Source organism: Mytilus californianus, unplaced genomic scaffold, assembly GCF_021869535.1.
Source record: "Mytilus californianus isolate M0D057914Y unplaced genomic scaffold, xbMytCali1.0.p SCAF_6, whole genome shotgun sequence".
Taxonomy (NCBI): Eukaryota; Metazoa; Mollusca; class Bivalvia; order Mytilida; family Mytilidae; genus Mytilus; species Mytilus californianus.
The window spans coordinates 60,374,683-60,395,679 of record NW_026262712.1 but is presented as its reverse complement, the minus strand read 5'-3'; the positions used below and the strand labels follow the sequence as shown (position 1 = coordinate 60,395,679).

The 20,997-nt window shown below is 33.4% G+C and overlaps 1 protein-coding gene across 1 annotated transcript in view; it reads right to left on the bottom strand.

Annotated features, from left to right (window-relative positions):
* Positions 1–20,997, bottom strand: part of LOC127705969 (fibrinogen-like protein A) — a 58,944-nt gene that overhangs the window by 14,417 nt on the left and 23,530 nt on the right. The window contains exons 2-4 of the mRNA XM_052210351.1: positions 12,153–12,249; positions 5,954–6,084; positions 699–795 (exon numbers count right to left, since the gene is read on the bottom strand). Of these exons, the coding sequence (XP_052066311.1) occupies positions 699–795; positions 5,954–6,084; positions 12,153–12,249 (325 nt within the window). The remainder of the gene's footprint in view (positions 1–698; positions 796–5,953; positions 6,085–12,152; positions 12,250–20,997) is intronic.

The following is a 20,997-nucleotide window of genomic DNA, read 5'->3' as shown; positions in this document are numbered from 1 at the left end:
ATATTGCAATAACATATGGATATTAACACCTAGTTAATATTATACTTGAAAACAATATTTTGTAACTTTAGGATAACTAATGTATGACTTTCCCTGTCAGCAGCAAAACTCAAAATGAACAACAACCTAGCATCCTGGGGACATTTGAGAAGGGTATGTATCACTCCTTTGCCTTATAACCAAATAAGGAGTGATCATGCAGCCAGAGGCATGTCAGTACCAAACATGTGCTACACACATGCAAACTATGATGTGTAATCCATTAACAATGCTTATACATTATATAAGCTTCTAGTTAGAAGCTTATCCTGTCTAACTATGATTGGAGTTCATGCGATTTCTTCTGATTTTATTTATTTTCAACAGTTTTATGAGTTTTGAAAAAGTTGATAATTAACTGTTGTTTTAACTAAATGAGGGAAATTCCTGCTGTAGAAAGCATTCTTCTTTCTTGTGTTGGGCCTCGGTTGCAGATAAGTGGACTAAGCATTTTATCTACAGTATAACTAAACTGTCAACCATGAGGATGTGAGCTTAAACCCCGCACGTAACAGGTGCGTTCTACTCTATCTTTGATCAGCTAGTTGTCCTACCAAAGGTCGATAATTCTCTCCGAAAGAAAAAAAAAATGATCTACAACAGTTTTGTAGAATTTGAAAAACGTACATAAACATATATTTGAAGCAAAGAATACTCACCAAGCCAAAACTCATGCTGAAGTTCACCAAAGCCATTTTCATACTCAACCCAGTTCCTATGAAAGTTTTCTTCTCCATCTATTCTTCTTTGGATAACCTATAAGTATTTATCTTTATAACTAAACATTAGATTAATATATTTTATGTAATTAAGAAATAATTAAAAGCTTGAAATTGAAATATTAATTTCGTGTTATGTAAAGACAAAAAATTGATAGAGGGGTCACCATTTGTTTAACTGTACCGGTATTGTTATAGCATGTTTATGTTGGAACCCTATAAAACATGTAAAACTACCTTCACATTCCACATTCATTAAAATTCTTGAAAAGAACTAACATTCTTTGAGTTAATACCATAAAAACTCATAAGGGATTCCGCGGAACTCTGTTTTTCGTCTGTGATTGCTGCTGTCAGTGTAAAAGTGTAATGCTGACTTAAAAAGTGAGTCCATTTATCAGTAAAATACAGAATTTAAAAAAAATCAAACATTTTCTTTTGATCCTCTTTCTTGGTCTTGAAGATTAACTCCTGTCCAAGTTTCATAACAATCCATACAAATTTATCATGTCACAAATATTTAATCCCAGACTGTCTGTAAATGATAACTGTAAAAAACGAAGTCCGTCTATCAGGCAAATACTAAAAATGAAAAAAAATATATATTCAAAGTTTTGCTTCAGACATTATCTATTAATCATTAAAAAGCTTCTGCCATAGTTTCATAAACTCTACGAAGTTTTGACAAAGTAATTGATGTGTAACAAACTTTAACCCCAGACTATATCTCAATGTTAACTGCAAAAAAAAACTAAGTCCATTTATCAGAAAAATACGGAAAAATAAAACCAATGTTTTTAAAACTAAGCTCTGGATACTGTCTTTTGTCATAAACAAGCTCCTGTCCAAATTTTATAAAATTCCGTGATAGTTTGAAAAAGTAATTGATGACTGAAAAACTTTAACCTCAGACTTAATATGGATGTAAACTGTAAAAAAAAACTAAGTAAAAGATGGAAAAATAAAATAAATATTTTCAAAATTTTGCTTTGGATACAATATTGTAGTCATAAACAAGCTTCTGTCCAAATTTCATAAAATTCCATGTAGCTTTGACAAAGTTATTGATGACTAAAAAAACTTTAACCACAGACTGAAACTAATTGTTGACGACGCCGAAGCCGACGCTGACGACGGAATCTAGGATCGCTATGTCTCGCTTTCGCGAATAAATTTTGCAGGCTCGACAAAAATGAATTATGAAATGAAACATGATGAAGTAGAATTATGATACATAGAGAATATCATATGGCTTTTTCGATATCACCTTCGTATCAACCCGAGACACCAATATGATCCCAAGAGTTCTTCAAGAGTACATGTATATACCCGAAGTAGATGTTTTTCGCTTGAGTTGTGATCCGACGTTAAGCAGATTATGGGTTTGATAAAGCCTTTCCAAACGTGAATGATATCAATGACGTGACGTCATACAGATTAGGGGTGTGATAAAGCCTTTGCAACTGTGACTGCTATCGATATCATCACGGATGGCTGATACAGCACGATTGTCAATGATTGTATTATACATATAATTTCTTTGTTTTTTTTTCGCTAAAAATATCTTTATTGCACTTTTCTTTGCTGTAATGACAATTTACTCGACCTACAGCAGTTGGCCGAGTTTTCCTGTGAATTAGTCACCGAATAACCAGGGAAATTATCTAGTGAATTCATATATTTAAGTAGTTATTTAGTTTTACAACTCATAGTTAATACAAACATTTTTGGAAAATATGTAGTCACATGATTACGGAAAATGTACAGTTTCTAAAGATAAGAACTTTATGATCATTGACCTTAACCTTTTGCAAAGAACCGTTAATGCCGGTTGATCAGTTGTCCTGATGAATTTATGCATCTTATTGACTGTTCTCGCGAACAGCTTAAACTTTAATTAAATATTGTAAGTTGTAAGTCTCGACAAACTGGCTTTTTGAGCCCTCCGTAAATATAGATAATAAAAGTGTTCCCAAATTCATTTTGGTGGCATTTGTATCTATATGTTAACTACCTATCTGCATAATTTTATGAAGATTGAGAGATCAGGGAGTCTAGCCATCGCCCTCTGCCCTTTGACCTGAGTTTTCAACGTTTTTGAGCTGAAAAGTGACATATTAAGCCCTCCGTAGATATCGGAGATGACATTATTCTGGGAAATCCTTTTGATACTATCTGTTTATAAACATATAGTCTAAAAGATCATTCACTTTTATTGACATTGAAAGACCAGGAGGGTCTCACGGTCATTTAAGCTGTCTCTGGTAGGTTTTCACTATATATTTTGAATATCAAACTGGCACTTTGAGCCCTCTGTAAACATAGAAGACAAGAAGTTTACCCAAATTCCTTTTGTTGTCATTTGTATCTTTATATTTACTAACTATCTGCATAATTTTATGAAAATTGAAGATCAAGGGGTAAGTGTCTAGCCATCGGTCTGTGCTCTTTGACCTAAATTTGTGACGATTTTTAGCTGAAAAGTGACAATTTAAGCCCTCCGTAGATATCGGAGATGACATTATTCTGGGAAATCCTTTTTTGATACTATCTGTATATATACAGACGTACTTAAAATTTAGAATGATTTTATTTAATTTACTTTCGAGCAATACGAACACAAATGTCTATTTTAATTGCGGCGTTGTTCAATTTCTATTATGATGTCAATCTATATGACCCAGTCATATATTCTGTTGACGTTGCAATTTCTATTGTGATGTCAATCACGTGCAGCCCATGTTTTATTGGAATCAGAACATGGCTTTGTTTCCAAAGTGAAAGAAAAACGTCATATTAGAATTGATCTGTGTTTATAATATCTGTCTCGTTTTGTCAAAGACAAAGATAATCGAAAGACATCTAGAAGACGACATACAGACTCAAACAATAAAAAGAATTAATACGTACAGCCAATTGTTGAAAAGTATTATTTTTTGGACTTATCTTTTTCAACATCTTTTTGAGTTTTAGGTTCAACCCACCCTTTAATAAAGTTGTGATTTCACTGCGACAAATCCATTAAACGGACGTCGATTTGAGAACAACAAAAAAAGACGTCGATTAGAGGGGCATAAAATTGGCCGTCGATTTGGAACGTTATTCTATTGTGACGTCAGATTTGGACGTCGATTTGAGGAACGGACGTCGATTAGAGACCGGACGTCGATCTGAGTCTTACATATTTACTAACTTTCTGCATAATTTTATGAAGATTGAGAGATCAGGGGGGTCTAGCCATCGCCCTGTGCCCTTTTATCTGAATTTTCAACGATTTTTAACTGAAAAGTGACAATTTCTTTTATATTGGTTTTCCGTTATTATTTCTTTTTATATTTTTAAATGTTACTAAAGTGATCGTTTGTTTTTGTTTCTAGAAATAACATGTAGAAAAGTACTACTTTGATTGCATTTTATTGATAAAAAATCTATATTTCATAACCATAAATGTGCGATTTACAAAAGGGTTTATATTTCAGGACAATGGGAATTTGCGACAGCTTGAAGGGGTCATAAAACGATTTCCTACATATCTTTTTACTCCTTTTATCTATGAATATCATGTTTTAAATGTTATCGAATATTTCGATTTTTATTATTTTCAACTAAGAAATTTGAATATCGAACCGACTGCTAGCAGCCGGTTGGATATTGAATATCGAATAACGAATAATGAACCGGCTGCTTACTTCACATGCATGAAACCGACATCATCATAAAGTAGTTTTTTTTATTGACAACATTATTTCACAATTGGAAGACGTCTTTTCAAGAAACAGTCGCTATTCCTATCATACAGGAGCTTCCAGAAATACTGAAAAGAATAATCCTTTACCATCACGTTCCGCTATGTAGCGTATCCCTTTTCACTATATAATTCTAGATTTGGTTACTATGTTGAACGCGTGTAAACCATATACATTGGCATGAAGGATACAACAAACGGTCTTATATCTAGAATCGTATCTAGAAATTTACATAAAGGTTAGTTGAGAACTAAATTTTACGACAGAATGATTTTTATCCTCTTTCATTTTCATTGCTATGTAGCAACATTCCAGCAGCGCCTGCATATGGAGTATATATCTCTCACTGTTGATACCATATTCCAGATCTAGTGTTTCCTATCACAAAGTTCGTGGTACACGGCTGATTCTTGCAAGGAAGCAATTGCACCGAAGGTTTCATATGGTAAAACTTGAAGTAATTCCTTCGAAGATTTTACGGATGCCATCTTGACATGGTAGACATTTATAAAATATCTGTGTCAGATATGTCCAAACTGTCGTAACCACAATTCGGTTTTCTTGTTCTTGATTTTGACATCACCAAATGACACTGATTCCCTAAATTTTACTTACAAAGAGAAACATGGCATTTGCCGATCGGCTTACTATTCCATATCATCTTAGATCACCTCCAGTTTTGTAGGTTCGTGTTGCTCAGTCATTATGTTCTATCTAGTGTTTGTGGACTTATTTGTCTTTTCGCTATCTATCGTTTTCTCATCGTGTGGTCAGTTTCTCTTTGACTTATCTTCTCTATGATCTTTTTTTATCTTTCGTCTCTTTTATGGAGTTTTCTAGGCATATAAAAGACTTATCGTCGTGTCTTGGCTTGACAGTGGATTTATCATTATACAATATCATACATGTTATTACAGAATTATAAACTCAATAGTTTAGTTGTTGTCGTTGGTTCATGTTTGTTTCATTCTATTTTTTTTTTTTTTTTTGTAAATTGTTTTGTTATAAATTAAGCCGTTAGCTTTCTTGATTGAATTATTTTCATATTTTTCATGTCGGGGCCTTTTATAGCCAACTATACGGAATAGGTTTTTCTCATTGTTGAAGGCCGTACGGTTGCTTATAATTGCTTACATCAATTTCATTTGAACTTTGGCGGATAGTTGTCTCGTTGGCATTCATACCACATCTCCTTATTTTCATATTCATGGTTAATTGGGTTCATATAATTTTCCTGCTTCTATTTACTTTCGTAAAGAAAGAAACACAAATTTCACAGCAAATCATGGCCACTTGAAAAAAAATATCATTGTAACTGTTTTTGCTTTATCAACTTATAAAAATGAACGATATTGGGAAGAATACTGATAAGAATCTGACTGTTTGACTTTCAGAAAAATGATACTGATTTCATGGGGGTTTTCTACCACATTTTGTTGTATATAATACCGTCCAGCCGCCGTTTGTCATGTTGCAAAACACCTTTACCCCCTCGTCGGCCTTGGAAGGATATATTGTATATATTCCACTTTTGCGTCTGTATTCAAACAATTCCGTACAATCTCCTACTGGCATATTTTCTAAAATGTAGAAATTACATAATAAGTATAATTTTATGAAACATTCAGTATAGTATTCATTTTTGCTTCGCATGGTTACATACACTATACACGTCATCGTGAAATTATCACATAAATAAAGTTAGTTCTGACTGGTTTCAAAATTCTTTTGGTTTAAATGAAATATAAAAAAAAACAGAATCTCTCACCGAAATGGCAGAAAAACTATACATGGAAATGTAACAGTATTGGCATTCGAAACCCTATCCATGAATTATAATAGGGGTCGCTTCCTATATAACATGTATAATGGTATTCGCAGATGTGCCGCTGGTATAGGTAACTGTTTGAAATGTTAATTAGATCAATTGGGTCCAATTTTACGGAGATAATTAAACAATGGATAGACATATATACGTCAATGGATCATACATATCCATCTCATGTTTAGTTGTCTGTGAAAACTACGTACTTATATTTTATCTTATTGGTCGTCCCTCTGTCTGTTTCACTCTGCTCAACTCTTAATAAAATTGCATATCACGGCTTTGCGACGCCAAATACGTTAACCCGGCCGTAATAACTTTGACCCAGACATATCGCATAATATATGATACGACGTTGATAAGTTTGACCCGAACTTATAAAGTTATCTTCCGGTTTGCTGGTGAAACAAAGAAAACACTTGTTTCTATCATGCAAAATACGCAAATATAACCCGATAAATCGATTGTCTGGTTGTATGCATATTGATACTGTAAAATATCAGCTGCTCGACACAATATGGAGCCTTTTTTATCTCGTTCGCTGCGCTCACTCGACAAAAAGCTTCATATTGTGACTCGCAGCTGATATTTTACGATATCAATATGCAGACAACCTGATAATCGGTACTAAATATTATGAATGATTTATATCGCTTACATCTAATTCAGCATGTTCAGATGTCAATTGTTTTACTGTTAGATGGGAAATGTTTAATGCGTCCTGTTTTTCATTTGAAATATATTTATGATTAAATCATTATATAAATTGGAATTGATTTAAATTCACGACCTGACGCCTGCACCAATTCTCCCCCCTCCCTCCCCCTACAGAAATATCCCCATACATAGATACTGACGTAACTTTGATACTAGGAAGCACTCCGTACCTTTTTCGAAAATTTAAACTTTTAATTAATAACTTTAATGAAAACAATCTATATAAGGTTCGTCGTAAAAACCAAGAAATGGAATAATCAAATTTAGAAAGGAGGAACTATTTCAGGGACAGATATGTAAAAACATTGAATCTTAACAGACCTATGGTAAATGATTGTGTATATAGTCCACATTATCGCCGAGTTTCGAATTAATACAAATGCAGATTATCACTTAGGCTGGAGTAAACAGAACACAACGCCATGAAAATGCAAAACGAACACACAGACTTCTACTTCACATATAGGATTCTTTTAAAGGATAAAAGTACTTTGCTCTTGAACTTGATTTGTCTATACAAATGAGACTACAACACCTCCTTCAACACCGATTAATCTCATGTTGATGACAAAATCCCTTATACCACACTCAATAATGTATTTTACATCTAATTGATATAAAGGGCTCACTAACATAGACTGGGCCGTGTCTATAACAGAGATGCAACAATTGTAGTTTATCTGATGTTTAAACTCGTGAATCTATATTGAATAGAGAAAAACAAGATGTCTTATCAACACTAAGCATTGACATGCTATGCATTCTATACCCGCCGTGCTTAACGATGTACGCAGGTGAGGTTCATGAATTTTTGTCAGATGTTCTGACTACTTGGTTTTTTTCCTATGAAACAAGGTAAAATATTTTGCCCCATATCACCCACTTTTCTTTTCATAGAAGACTTCAATATGTCATAAAAATGTTATAACCAAAATTTGAGCAGATTCTAGATTTTTTTCGTACGATTTGAGACCCAAATAATGCCAATGCTAAATATAAGTTAAAGGTCCGAGTCAGTCTTTTCCCGCCATTTTTAAAAATCAAATATCGCAAAAAAGAGTTCCGTAACCTATCAATATTTTTAGCTTATTTTGTTCCTTTACCAATGCTCTTCTGACTTGTAGTATCAATTTTAGATTCTATATTTTTTAAATTTCACCTAACTACATCCTTAAACAGACTTATTTTATAAAAACAATTCAATATGGAATAAGGCATAATCGGTGAATTTACAGATCAGACTAATGTGCTACTTTTTACAATCTGCGATCCACGACAACATGTCTTTTTTTAATTAATATAAAGGCAGATGGTATCAGTCAACTAGTTTGTGTCGTACTACTGGTATAGTGTTGACCTCATAACCCTGCCAGATAATTTTACAATTTGAAAGGAATTTAACCGGTATGAGAAGCTTGGTAATCATACAACTCATGGGCATTCGATTCTGAAGAGTTCTTGCATTGAGTATTCATTTGCAATTTTATCACAAACTGATGTTGATAAGCACTTTCGAAATATACAGAGAAAACATGCTTTCATAGCTTATTTTTCAAAATATTCTGGTTGGATTTTTGCATGTTTTATTCGAAACCGAAAGTCACGTTTCTATTAATTTTCCACAAAAACGACTTTCAAACAGTAAAGGATATTTTTGTTTACAAAGAGTTCCTTAGCATAAAGGCCCGTTAGTGAGTGGCAAAAATGAAGGCTGCAATCGATCTTTGTTATGTGAAATCAACTTATCATTGATCATCTTTGGTTAAAGAAACCCGAAGGCAACTATTCCGTTACTACAAGCGCAAAAAGACAATAAAAGCTGCCAATGTGATTTTTTCTTGCAATTTCGATTTATAGTTCTTAAAGCAGTATATATGTACGCAGATGATTGAAAAAGAAAAAAAGGGTACTGCAATTATTTTTTAGCTAAAAATAGAAGAAAAAAAGTTTTTTTAAATGCTGGAGACGTTATTTCCTTTTCAGCGCTGTATCACATCGTAGTGATCTTCAAAAAGCAACATCGCAATACAGTTATCACGTCGTACATGCCTTCGTCGTAGACTTGCTTAAAATACAACAGTTTCATTGTCCCTTTCAAATGTTTTTTAATTCACATAACTGATTAAATGACTTTCTTCCCGAGGTAGAAAGGCAAACACATTTTCCCCTGCTTGTCAGACACGCGCGTTCCGCCTATGAACATGCATTAAAAATGGTACAAGTTCTATGCGTAGCATCTTCACATCTTATGCGTAACAATTCACAAGACCCGAACACGTTTAACCGTTTTAATAAAATTTCTTCGATTTTTTTATGCTTCTCATATAGCGCATTGGCAACGTTAATAAAATAACGGTTCACATTTGGATTCATTAACACGTGCTTCTGTGACCTATAAGTTTCTATTATAATACAACGCGTGAATTCGGAATATTGAAGTCCAACAAACAACAAAGACAACAATTATGTTTTAGAAAAAAAACACAAACAAAAACTTATAGAATCATACATATGTCGCACCAGAAACTTGTACTTAATTTTGGGAAAATCTGCCGAATTATTCGCCTCCTGCATTTTTTTTAAGTTTCTTTTAATCTATTCTATGTAATATTGTTTCAAGAAAAACATTTTCTTCATTGTTGATCAATTGTACTTTTAACGAAAAAGGACTGATTAATTGCTGCTTGCTTGCCGTCCAATTGTCAAGTATTTCATGCATTTTAAATACAACAATCTGTAAAGAGGTAATGCTATATGTAGGTTCTGTAAAGTGGCTCGACAGGGATGAAGATTTGAAAACAATAGTATTTTGGATAGGGGCATAAATTGTACCCTGCAACAGATTACCTACGGGACCCGTAAAGAGTTGTTGCAAGAGGTCTTAAATGTGCAGACAACGTAGCAATGTCTCTAAAAGAGGCATCGGATTTAACATTCCTATTTTTCAAAGCGTTTTGTATTCATACCAGCCAACAGTGTGGCGCTGGTACGACATAAATACTACACGGAAGTCCGTAAGGATGAAATTATATATTCAACTATATTCAAGGCCGTACGCTCCACAGAGAGTCAAAAAATAAATAAGCATGTCACTACCACAGCTCAGATTAAGGACTCTGAACATTTGAAGGTCCTCATTATGCATTGGTTACCTAAACTACACACACAAAAAACGTAAAATATCGTTTCATCTCGGCCTCTAGTACTAGTGTTTTACTACTAATCTTGTAATGCGTTCAACTAGTTCCTTACCTACTATCAAAGAACTCATCATTAAATTTTTTAATAAAACATATGAAAATAGTGGAATTAAATTTTTTTAGTGTAAATTTCTTGCTTTAGATAGTCCTTTTGATTGACAGTTTTGACTTTTCCACTCTTTATACTACACTTCCACACATTTTCAAACAAAAGTTTTCCTCTTTGATAAAATGGTTGTTTAAAAGAATTGATGGCAAATGTATTTGCTTAAACTCATAAAAAGTCTTTTTCTCCCAAAGAGAAAGATAGATATGCTAGATATACATACTGAAGGTATGGTGAGATAATTAAAGCTCTAATTATTTTCCTTGACAACATTTATGTACGTTTCGGCAATAATGTTTATTATTAGGTTATAGGTATTCCTATGGGCACCAATTGGGCCTCTTTGATAGTATATTTGTTCCTGTACTGTTATGAAACTCAGTAAAGACCCGTCAGATTTCCATTTATTTGATAAATTCAACAACATTCACCTCTATCTTGGTGATATGTTTTCGTTAAATATTCCAAAATTTTATTGATATACTGGAAATTACTTTTAAAAACTCAAATATTAACAGCAATAACTGACTTTTCCTAAATTCCTTAACTCGTTCGCTATGCCCGTGTCCGTTTTGGATTTCAATTAGCGTAAACTGTGTATTACTGGTATTTTTTTAAGTCAGGGATTTCGTTACCACAAATTACCTAAAACCTTCTTCCATGGATACAAACATTTGATTTGCAATTTAGGCTGTACCAGACGTATTTCAAACGGAATAGCACATCCTAGTTTTACGGTGATGTTGTTTACCAACCCCGCAAATTAGATACGATCCAAGTAAACTAATCAATCCTTTAAATAAACTTTTTCTAAAAAGTTACCAATTCAACACTGTAATTAGATCTTTGAATATTGTTTTAGTGGTATTTATATTGATTTCGTTTTTAGAAAATTAAAACCATACTAAATATTATTGTTATACGCATTTGCACATTCACGGTACTAGTATTACAATCTGTCGATACCTATATTTTGACATTCCACAAGGTCATGTTTTCTCTGACTGCCAGTGTTAATGACATCTTTACTAAATCCATTGTATGTTGGATATGTACTAATTAGTATTTTAGTCTTAGATACATGATTTGTTTTATTGGTTGTTATTGGCTTTGAACTAGCTATCAGTAACTGCGAATACTCTCAGATCTTTACTTTGTGTCTTTTTTTTTTCAGGGATGAATAAATGCCCTGCCACGTCTGGTCTGTGATTGTTTTATCCTTTGTATCGATCTGATAAGTTCAGCCTTTTCAAACGAGTTTAAATAGTTTTTCTTATGTTGTACTTTTTCACCATTGTCCCAAGTTAAAGGTAGGGTTGGTGCCTTCAAGCATGTTTAACCCAGCCATATTTTGTGACTGTCCAGAGTCAGGAGACTGAAGTTCAGTGGTTGTCGTTGGTTCATGTCTGTCATATTTGTTTTTCGTAAATTGTTTTGAAATTAGGAAGTTAGTTTTCTAAATCAAATTCTTTATTATTTTTACATGTCGGAACCTTTCATATCCGACTATACGGTATGGGGTTTTCTCATTGTTGAAGGCCGTACGATTGCCTATAATTGAACTTTGGTGAATAGTTGTCTCATTGGCAGTCATTACACATCTCCTTATTTTATACTAACCAAAAACTTGATACTGGAAAGAAGAACTAACGGACGAACGAAGGACGGGCGGACAAATGAACGATATTACGGACGAATGAAGGACAGACAAACAGACAGCCAAAAATGCCCGATACTATCGTAGGCAGAGTCTACAAATATTAAGTTTATTTCAATCGAATATATAAATATTCGTTTAACCTTGATCCTTGACGCAAAACACACTTCTGTCCTTTTTGGTTTCACAAACTTCTCCAGATTTACAGGGATTTCCAAGGCACGTGTCATACATAGGATCCTGATATTGAAAAGAATAGAACATCAGTAAAGAAGAAAAACTGAATATTGTATTAATTATCAGCAGCATTTCATACATTTTTTTTTAATCGAACAATAAAAAAAGAAATAACATAAATAGTATATTATAATTACCCACATGTATCGTATTCGGAAAAGTGATAGCCGACTTAACCTATCGATCAAAATAAAAGAATCAAGACCAAGTGATGATCTCCGCAAAAGAGAATTAATCAACACCGACGAAATGCAAGGGTTTCCTAATTTAAAAAAAAAAGAATCACGCTATAAAAGATAAAAAAAAAGAAGGTCGAATATTTCAAGTTCTAAGATTGAATTATCAAGACAATACAAAGTTGTAGCTAATTAAGAAGCAAATATAGATATACATCAAAAGGAAATATTACAATTATTTTGAAAAACATCACCTATTTTAGTGTCAAAATATTCAAATAATTTCCATATAAAGATAATGATATGTGGTATTATTGCCAATGAGACAAATATCCACCAAAGTTCAAATGAGGTGGATGTAAGCAATTATAGGCAACCGTACGGCCTTCAACAATGAGAAAACCCCATACCGTACAGTCGGCTATAAAAGGCCCCGACATGAAAAATATGAAACAATTCAATTGAGAAAAATAACGGCCTAATTTATGACAAAACAATTTACGGAAAACAAATATGATAGACATAAACCAACGACAACCACTGAACTACAGGCTTGGGAAAGGCACATAAAGAATGTGGCGGGGTTAAACATGTTTGTGAGCGCTCAACCCTCCCCTAAACTGCACAGCATAAAACAAACTATAAAATTCAGTTGAAAAAGGCTTTACTCATCAGATCGATACAAACAAAAACATCAAACAAAAACACAGACAGGACGTGGCAGGGTATATATCCATTCTTCATCCTTAACAACAAAACGACACTAAGTACAGATCTGAGAGTACTCGCAGTTACTGACAGCTAGTTCAAAGCCAAAAACAACTTATAAAAAAATATCATGTATCTCAGACTAAAATATCAATCAGTACACATCCAATGGATTTAGTGTAAAGATGTCATTAAAAGTCAGAGAAAAAACATGACATGTGCAATGCTAAAATATAGGTATCGTTTAATTTGACAAATTTGATAAATTTCGGACATATCTTCGATTTTGCAATGAAACGTGTAGTAATAAATTTCACGTAAAATTGGATTTTACTATATTTAAGAAATTATTGAAAAGAATCAAGGTTCCAACTGCCTCAGGCAAAGTCGAATTTGCTATTTTTAGGTCCCTTTTTTGTCATATAGCTCTACAATGGTTTTGATCTTATACATCCATTGAGTTTGAGCGTTCTTGTTGATAAATCCAAAAAGGCGCTTCGGACGCGCGAAATGAGTAAAGTGTTTGTTTTGTAGATATTTATTACTTATATTATTATATTTTGGTAAACGAATATGCATTGCTATTTCATGTTAAAGGGGGACCTCGGTGGACGAGTGGTCTAAGTAGTCCAATTACTGTATCACTAGCCAGTCAACACTGATGTTGTGAGTTCGAATCCCAAACGGGGCAGGTGCACTCGACTCCAATCTTAATTGACTAGTGCCTCGTTCACACGTACATTTAATTCGAATTGAATTCGAATCGAATGCGAATCGAATTCTCTAATCGCGTTCACACACTCTTCTTTTTTAATTCGAATTGATTCGAATTGGCTAATTCGAATTATCCAATTCGCATTAGAAATGCGTTTTTGTTAATACGAATTAAAAGTTAACGTCGTTCGGACAGTAAAACGAATTTAACGCGCATTGCAATTCGAATTAGAATTTACGTTCGGACGTAAAACGTTTCGAATGCGAATTAAACTAATTCGAATTAGTTAATGCGAATCGAATTCGAATTACGTGTGAACGCAGCATTAGATTGTCAGTTTTCCTACCGAAGGTCGGTAGTTCTCTCCGGGCACTCCGGCTTCCTCCACCAATAAAAACTGACCGCCTCGAAATAGCACAATAGTGTTGAAAGTGGCGCTAAACACCAATCAATCAATTCATGTTAAGTAAAGAACTTTCAAATGATTTACATCAAATATTAACGTGCAGTACAACATATTTCATTTGTTTCAGAGCAAAATTAAAATAATAGTATATCAACAAATGATCTGAAAAGTAATGTATCTCTGACTTGCTTTCTTAGTATTACTACCTTGTCTGTTAATTTCGGTCTAATTGTTGCAAATGCTAACTGAAACGTTAGTATTATGAAAACTTATATAGCTTATTTTGTATGTAATAGTTCTTTGAATCTAGATATTCCAGAATAATCTAGCAAAAACATACTAAGTAATCTATTGTTGGATCAATCGGATTTATCTTTATACAGATAAAATAGTTTTACAATAATGTCTGCTGTGGTTGGTTCTTTCTTTTTGTTTGAATTTTGGATTAAACCTCATTCGAAGACAAAATTAGTAGGTGAACGGCAACAATGGTTTGATATAAAACCCATTTATATAACGAATTAATTGCATAACAGTTATAATTAGGTACAGACACTTAACCATCTTATTTCATCAAGTCTCTGAGACATGAGGAGACCGTAGATACATCCGAAGGTAAATCCTTTAAATTGTACTTTCTGCAATTCGTTTGAGTCGTATTCATTGTTTGTAGACTATCATTTACTCGAATAGCCTTCAGTGGTTTTGTGTAAACTAGGTGTGCACGAATATTTGATATTCATTTCCCAACGGCCATTCAGACGAGAAGAAATGCATATCCTTACACGGAATGACAGTCATGGTCGGGTAGGTCACACAAGCGGCCAGGTCCGCCAAAATGCACATAAATACTGGGTAGGTCACACAAGCGGCTAGGTCCGCCAAAATGCACATAAATACTGCACAATTAACAGCCACAATATAAACAGAAAGAACGGCAAGGTCCGAAAAAACAAATATCTATTTAATATTTGAGCAATATGTTTGCAGTAAATCAGAAATCAATCTGTTTTCATTTAAAAAAAAGTAGATTTCTCTGCAGAACCCTCTTGAAAAAATTAATGTAACTTTATATATACATGTATATAAGAACTTTGCATTATACTTTGGAAAAGAGAGTCGAAATATACCAAAGGGACATGGAAGTTTGGCATTGTTACTGTTTGCAAATCGGTCTCTGCTTAAAGGTCCACATCAGGTATTAAAATAAAATCACATTCAGTCCGACACCGACCAATCATCAAAATAAAAACATTTACTATACGGATCCTTCGTAGCATTCAAAGTTTTTGGTGTCAATTCTTATAAAAAAAAATTAAAAACTCTACAGTTAACCTATTCAACTCCTGAAACATACTACCAACTTAAGATATGTGAGCCATGTATTGGTTGTCAGTGAAAAGTTAAACAATTTCTCCGTAAAATGATCCAAAAAATCACTGTCTTACACTTCCTGTACGTGGACTTTTTGAGCTTCTTTTCATGTGTCGTCACCTAATGCGCTATTTAAACAGGAAAATACACATTGAAGCCAGCACCCGCACATGAACTGTATCAACATTGTTAACCTCTCTGATAGTCTCTGAATTGGTGTAAGTACACAAATAAGCAACGTTTTAAGGGAAGAATACTAAAACTTCGTTGACTATATAATGTAAATGTCTTATTTACATATATTGCAAAGTGCTGGTGAAAGTGCAAAGATTTTACCAATTATCGCTGCAACTTTCCTCTCGGTCATATTACTAGTGTTTTAACACTAAGGAAATAAAATGAAAATATTCTATATTTTCTTTTCGGGTACGCGTTAAATACCCTGGTCTAAATTGCATACAAGGCGAATCTACTCTTAACTGTTATGTGACTCTTAAAATTGTTTTCCGTAATTTGACAAAACCTGACAGACAATACATCGGTCATTACTTCTTGAGACACTTTCAGGCACACTTCTTTGGTACTTTCAAACTCGAGTCCATCATCTTAATATTCTGAAATATAATTGAATCCTTTACAAAGCCAAAATGTTACTACAGGGCGTATCATTTATGTAAAAATATATCAATCTGAGCTCAGCCTTGATGCCTCCTTCAAATTCACTGATTTTTCATACGAGTCCTTACGGATCGCCAATTCGTAGTCACCCGCAAGCAATCGTAAATAACTCGCTGGTATCCGTAAATAATTCATCACGACTCGCAACATGTCGCAGACACTGTTACGGATCCGTGAAAGGACAAGCAAATTTTTTGATACGGAAACGGAATAAGAATGGAAGGAAACGAAATGAAATTTACCAAAAACAAATCAAAACGAAAACAATATTTTCTGAAAAAACTAAATATCATAAAAATTATAAAACAAGAGGCTAACTTGTGACCTACCGAATTACTCATTACCGGGTTTGTAATAACATGAGCAACTCGACGGGTGCCACATTTGGAGCAGGATCTGCTTACCCTTCCGGAGCACCTGAGATCACCCCCAGTTTTTTGGTGGTCTTCGTGTTGCTCAGTCTTTAGTTTTATATGTTGTGTTTTGTGTACTACTGTTTGTCTATTGGTCTTTTTCTTTTTTAGTCATGGCATTGTCTGCTTATTTTCAACATATGAGTTTGAATGTCCCTCTGTTATCTTTCGCCCTTTTTTTTTTTTGTTTTTGATCTATAGGGTGAAAAAGAGAAATATGTTTCTTTAAGTCTATAAAAATAATTAATAAGACCTGATTTTGACACACTCTGATTCTCTAACTTAAAGGACAATATGCAAAAATTACTTGTCGACTTTGTGATTACTGCTATTTTTAAATAGTGAATAAAAGAAAACGGGATATTTGATTTATGAAATAAGAGATAGTTCCGTATTTGTTATTTGCACTTTTTTTAAGTTATCGTGCGACAATCAAAAATATAAGCAAAAAAATGAGCAAAATATAAGTATGCAGCCACGTCCAGTCAGAATGGGGCGTGTAGAGAGAGTGCCTTCTTTCGTATGCACCTTTTTTCATTAAAAAAGACCCGGCCCATTTGTATAAAAAAAACTAGTACGTTTTAAAATTTGCTCTCGAAAATGGGCCGGTTTTTTAAAAGAAAACATGTGAATACGAAAGAAGGCATTCTTTGCATTAAAAACTTTTTTTTCTAGATTTCAACTGTTATCTATAGTGAAGAACAATAACATAGGTTGCATTTCTGTAAATATAGACAATGCAATTTCCCATAGGAACTCCTTTTACGGCTAAAACTGTACCACTTTTACTATGAAGTTTCGAAAAAAATTATATCCTAGAATGGAAAGCTCATATGCACTACTATTTTTTTCAAAGGTCAAAATATAGGGCTGTGCGGCATATTTTCAACATGTATATGCCCCGAACTTATAAGAGTTTAAACTTGTACTTAAATTCTGTACTACCCCTACCTTCACTATTGGTCTCACTTAGAATTCAAAGCTGCCGCTATATTTTTTTATTTATACTGGTAACATTCCCAACTTATGTCTCTATGAGATGAAACATAAAGATCATATCTGGGAACCAGTACATAAACAAAACAATTTATCTATGAATATTAAATATCTCCCCAAAAGAGGCGTGGTTTGTGAAACAGCTGTATTTACAAAGTGCAACCTTATATATTCCCATGAAGTCATAAAATATATTTCAATATCGATCAAATTTAACCTTTTTCGATTTAATGTTAATTTCCTGTACTGAAAACATTTTATAATAACCTTGCAGTATTACGATATATAAGAAATCTCTGGGTGCCTTTTAAAACGGTCTTTAGCACCGAGTACAGGGTATTCATGATAGTCTTTTCAATTCAATCTCATGCTAACTTTGTATTTACAATCAATAATAAAATGATTGGTACATACTGCAGAGGCGAACTCATGAGTTTTGAAAATAGGGATAAGAAAATTTAGGAATAGCAGTAAAAAATATAATATAAAAACAAATTTTCTACTAAAAGAGAACTCCCCGTAATAAATTAGATTACAGTAACAAAAACCTTAATCCGCCCATGTACTATTTCCCGTTGACAATAACATTTTAAGTGATTGGAATATCCAATAAAAATTCAAACAACACTTGACTACATACGTCCGAAGCGCTTTTCTGTATTTACCTACATCCGGAACGCTCAAAGCTGAATATTTGAAAGCCAAGTAAATATAAGAACCGAAACAATTGAAGAGGTGTATGGCCAAAAGTGACATTAAAAATAGCAAAATCCATCTAAGGGAGCTACCATTTGATTTTTATGGGGGGGGGGGGGGGGGGGGGGGGGGGCTAGGATGAAAAATTTTGTCCTGCCATGTTATTTTTCCCTCTATTCAGTCCTGCCTTTTTATTTTTCACTCTATTCGGGTCTGCCTTTTTATTTAGTTTATCCTGACTTTTTTTTTTTACATAAATTGTCATCCTGCCTTTTTTTGTTTTGGCAAATAATCTCATCCTGCCTTTTCTTTTACTCAAAACTCCTGTCCTGCCTATTTTTTCAAATTTCATCCTAGCCCCCCCCCCCCCCCCCCCCCCCCCCCCCCCCCCCCCCCCCCCCCCCCCCCCCCCCCCCCCACCCCCCCCCCCCCCCCCCCCCCCCGCCCCCCCCCCCCCATAAAAATCAAATGGTAGCTCCCTAAGAGAAACTTTGCCCGATGGAGTTGAAACCTGAGTTTCTTTATACTTTATACATAAACGGACTATTTTAAATGATTGATGGTTGGTTGCCAGTGGCAAATATATCATGCATGTTCAGGACTATAACAAATTAACAATAAATACAATAGGTAGGTCATGTAATAGAGTCCGTTCAGGATGAAGGTCGGCAAATTTAGATTGCTACTGGAAAACTAGGGTATATTGAATAGGGACAAATTTGGCAATCAACAACCCACTCAAAGAATAGATGTAACGGTGGCACTCTCTCTACACGACCAATTCTGACTGGACGTGGCTGCGTACTTGTATTTTGCTCAAAGTTGATTGTCGCATGATAACTTACAAGAGTGCAAATAACAAATACGGAACTATCCCTTATTTCAAAAATCGAATATCCCGTTTTCTTTTATTCGCTATTTAAAAATAGCAGTAATCACAAAGCCGACAAGTGAATTCTGCATATTATTCATTTAGTTAGGGAATCAAAGTGTGTCAAAATCAGGTCTTACTAATTATTTTTTAGGCCCTAAAGAACCATAAATTTCTCTTTTTCACCCTGTAGATCAAACAAAAAAGGGGCGAAAGATAACAGATGGACATTCAAACTCATATGTCGAAAATAATCAGACAACGACATGGCTGAAAAAGAAAAAATACAAATAGACAAACAATAGTACACAAAACACAACATAGAAAACTAAAGACTGAGCAACACGAACCCCACAAAAAACTGGGGGTAATCTCAGGTGCTCCGGAAGGGTAAGCAGATCCTGCTCCACATGTGGCACCCGTCGAGTTGCTCATGTTATTACAAACCCGGTAATGAGTAATTCGGTAGGTCACAAGTTAGCCTCTTGTGTTATAATTTTTATTATATTTAGTTTTTCAGAAAATATTGTTTTCGTTTTGATTTGTTTTGGTAAATTTCATTTCGTTTCCTTCCATTCTTATTCCGTTTCGCACTTTTAACAGGTATCCACTTTTTAGTCCTTTCCCTCTTTCTTATATTTTAATCAAAAATAAAAAAAATTGAAATTTTCAATAAGCGAAATGATCAAAACTGTACGTTCAATTTAGTATTTTTAAAGTTTGCTTAAATATCTAAACAATTAAGTTTTAAAACGAAGTTTATAATTTAAAAATTTTAATTATTTGGTGAAATTTTCAAAATTAAAAAAAATATAAAAAATTTGGAATTTTGATATTTTAAAACTTTGATCAAAAATCCAAAAAAATAAAATTTGAAAACTTCTAATTTTAAATTGTTACATGGACTCATTATAAACTCGTAAAAAGCTCGTAAAATGTCTGTAATTTGCTCGTAGGTCAGTGTAACACTTATTAATTCAAAATTTTTAAAAAAGTTTTAAAATTTTAGATTTTTGGAATTTTGATCAAAGTTTAGAAATATCAAAATTCCAAATTTTTGAAAATTTTTGAAATTTTGAAATTTTCAACAAATAATTTAAACTTTCAAATTCTAAATATCGTTTTTAAATTTGATAGTTTAGATATTTGATTAAACTTTAAAAGTACTAAACTTAACGTGCAATTTTGATTATTTCGCTTTTTGAAAGTTTGATTTTTTAAATTTTTGATTAAGATATCAAAAATTGAAAACGGGCGAAAAGAGGGGTACCTGTAAACTGCAAAACGGAATAAAAGCGGAACGAAGCGAAACAAAGTGAAATGAACAGTTACTGTTACTAAAAAGTTAATGTTTAAAATAAAACCACAGGCAGACAGTTGTAAGCGGTGAAAAATTGGATAACAAAATAAATATTTCTCAAAAGCGGAGAATTCAGTTTAAATCAAGAAACACGGCTCTGATTATGATCATTATTAGTTAGGAATAAAAAGTACGAAATATATCAAATCATTTTTAATTTCAAAATAAATAATTTTAAGAATAAGACGATTTTTTTTAAACAAATTGGACATCACATGAGATAACAGTATCCTGAAATTTTAAAGGTTTTGCATCTATTGAAAAAAAAATTAAACCTATTTTAACCTGCATCAAACAAGTTGATTTACGTTTAACGAAATCTCTTACATAAGCTTAGCGTTTCAGATAAATAATTTAG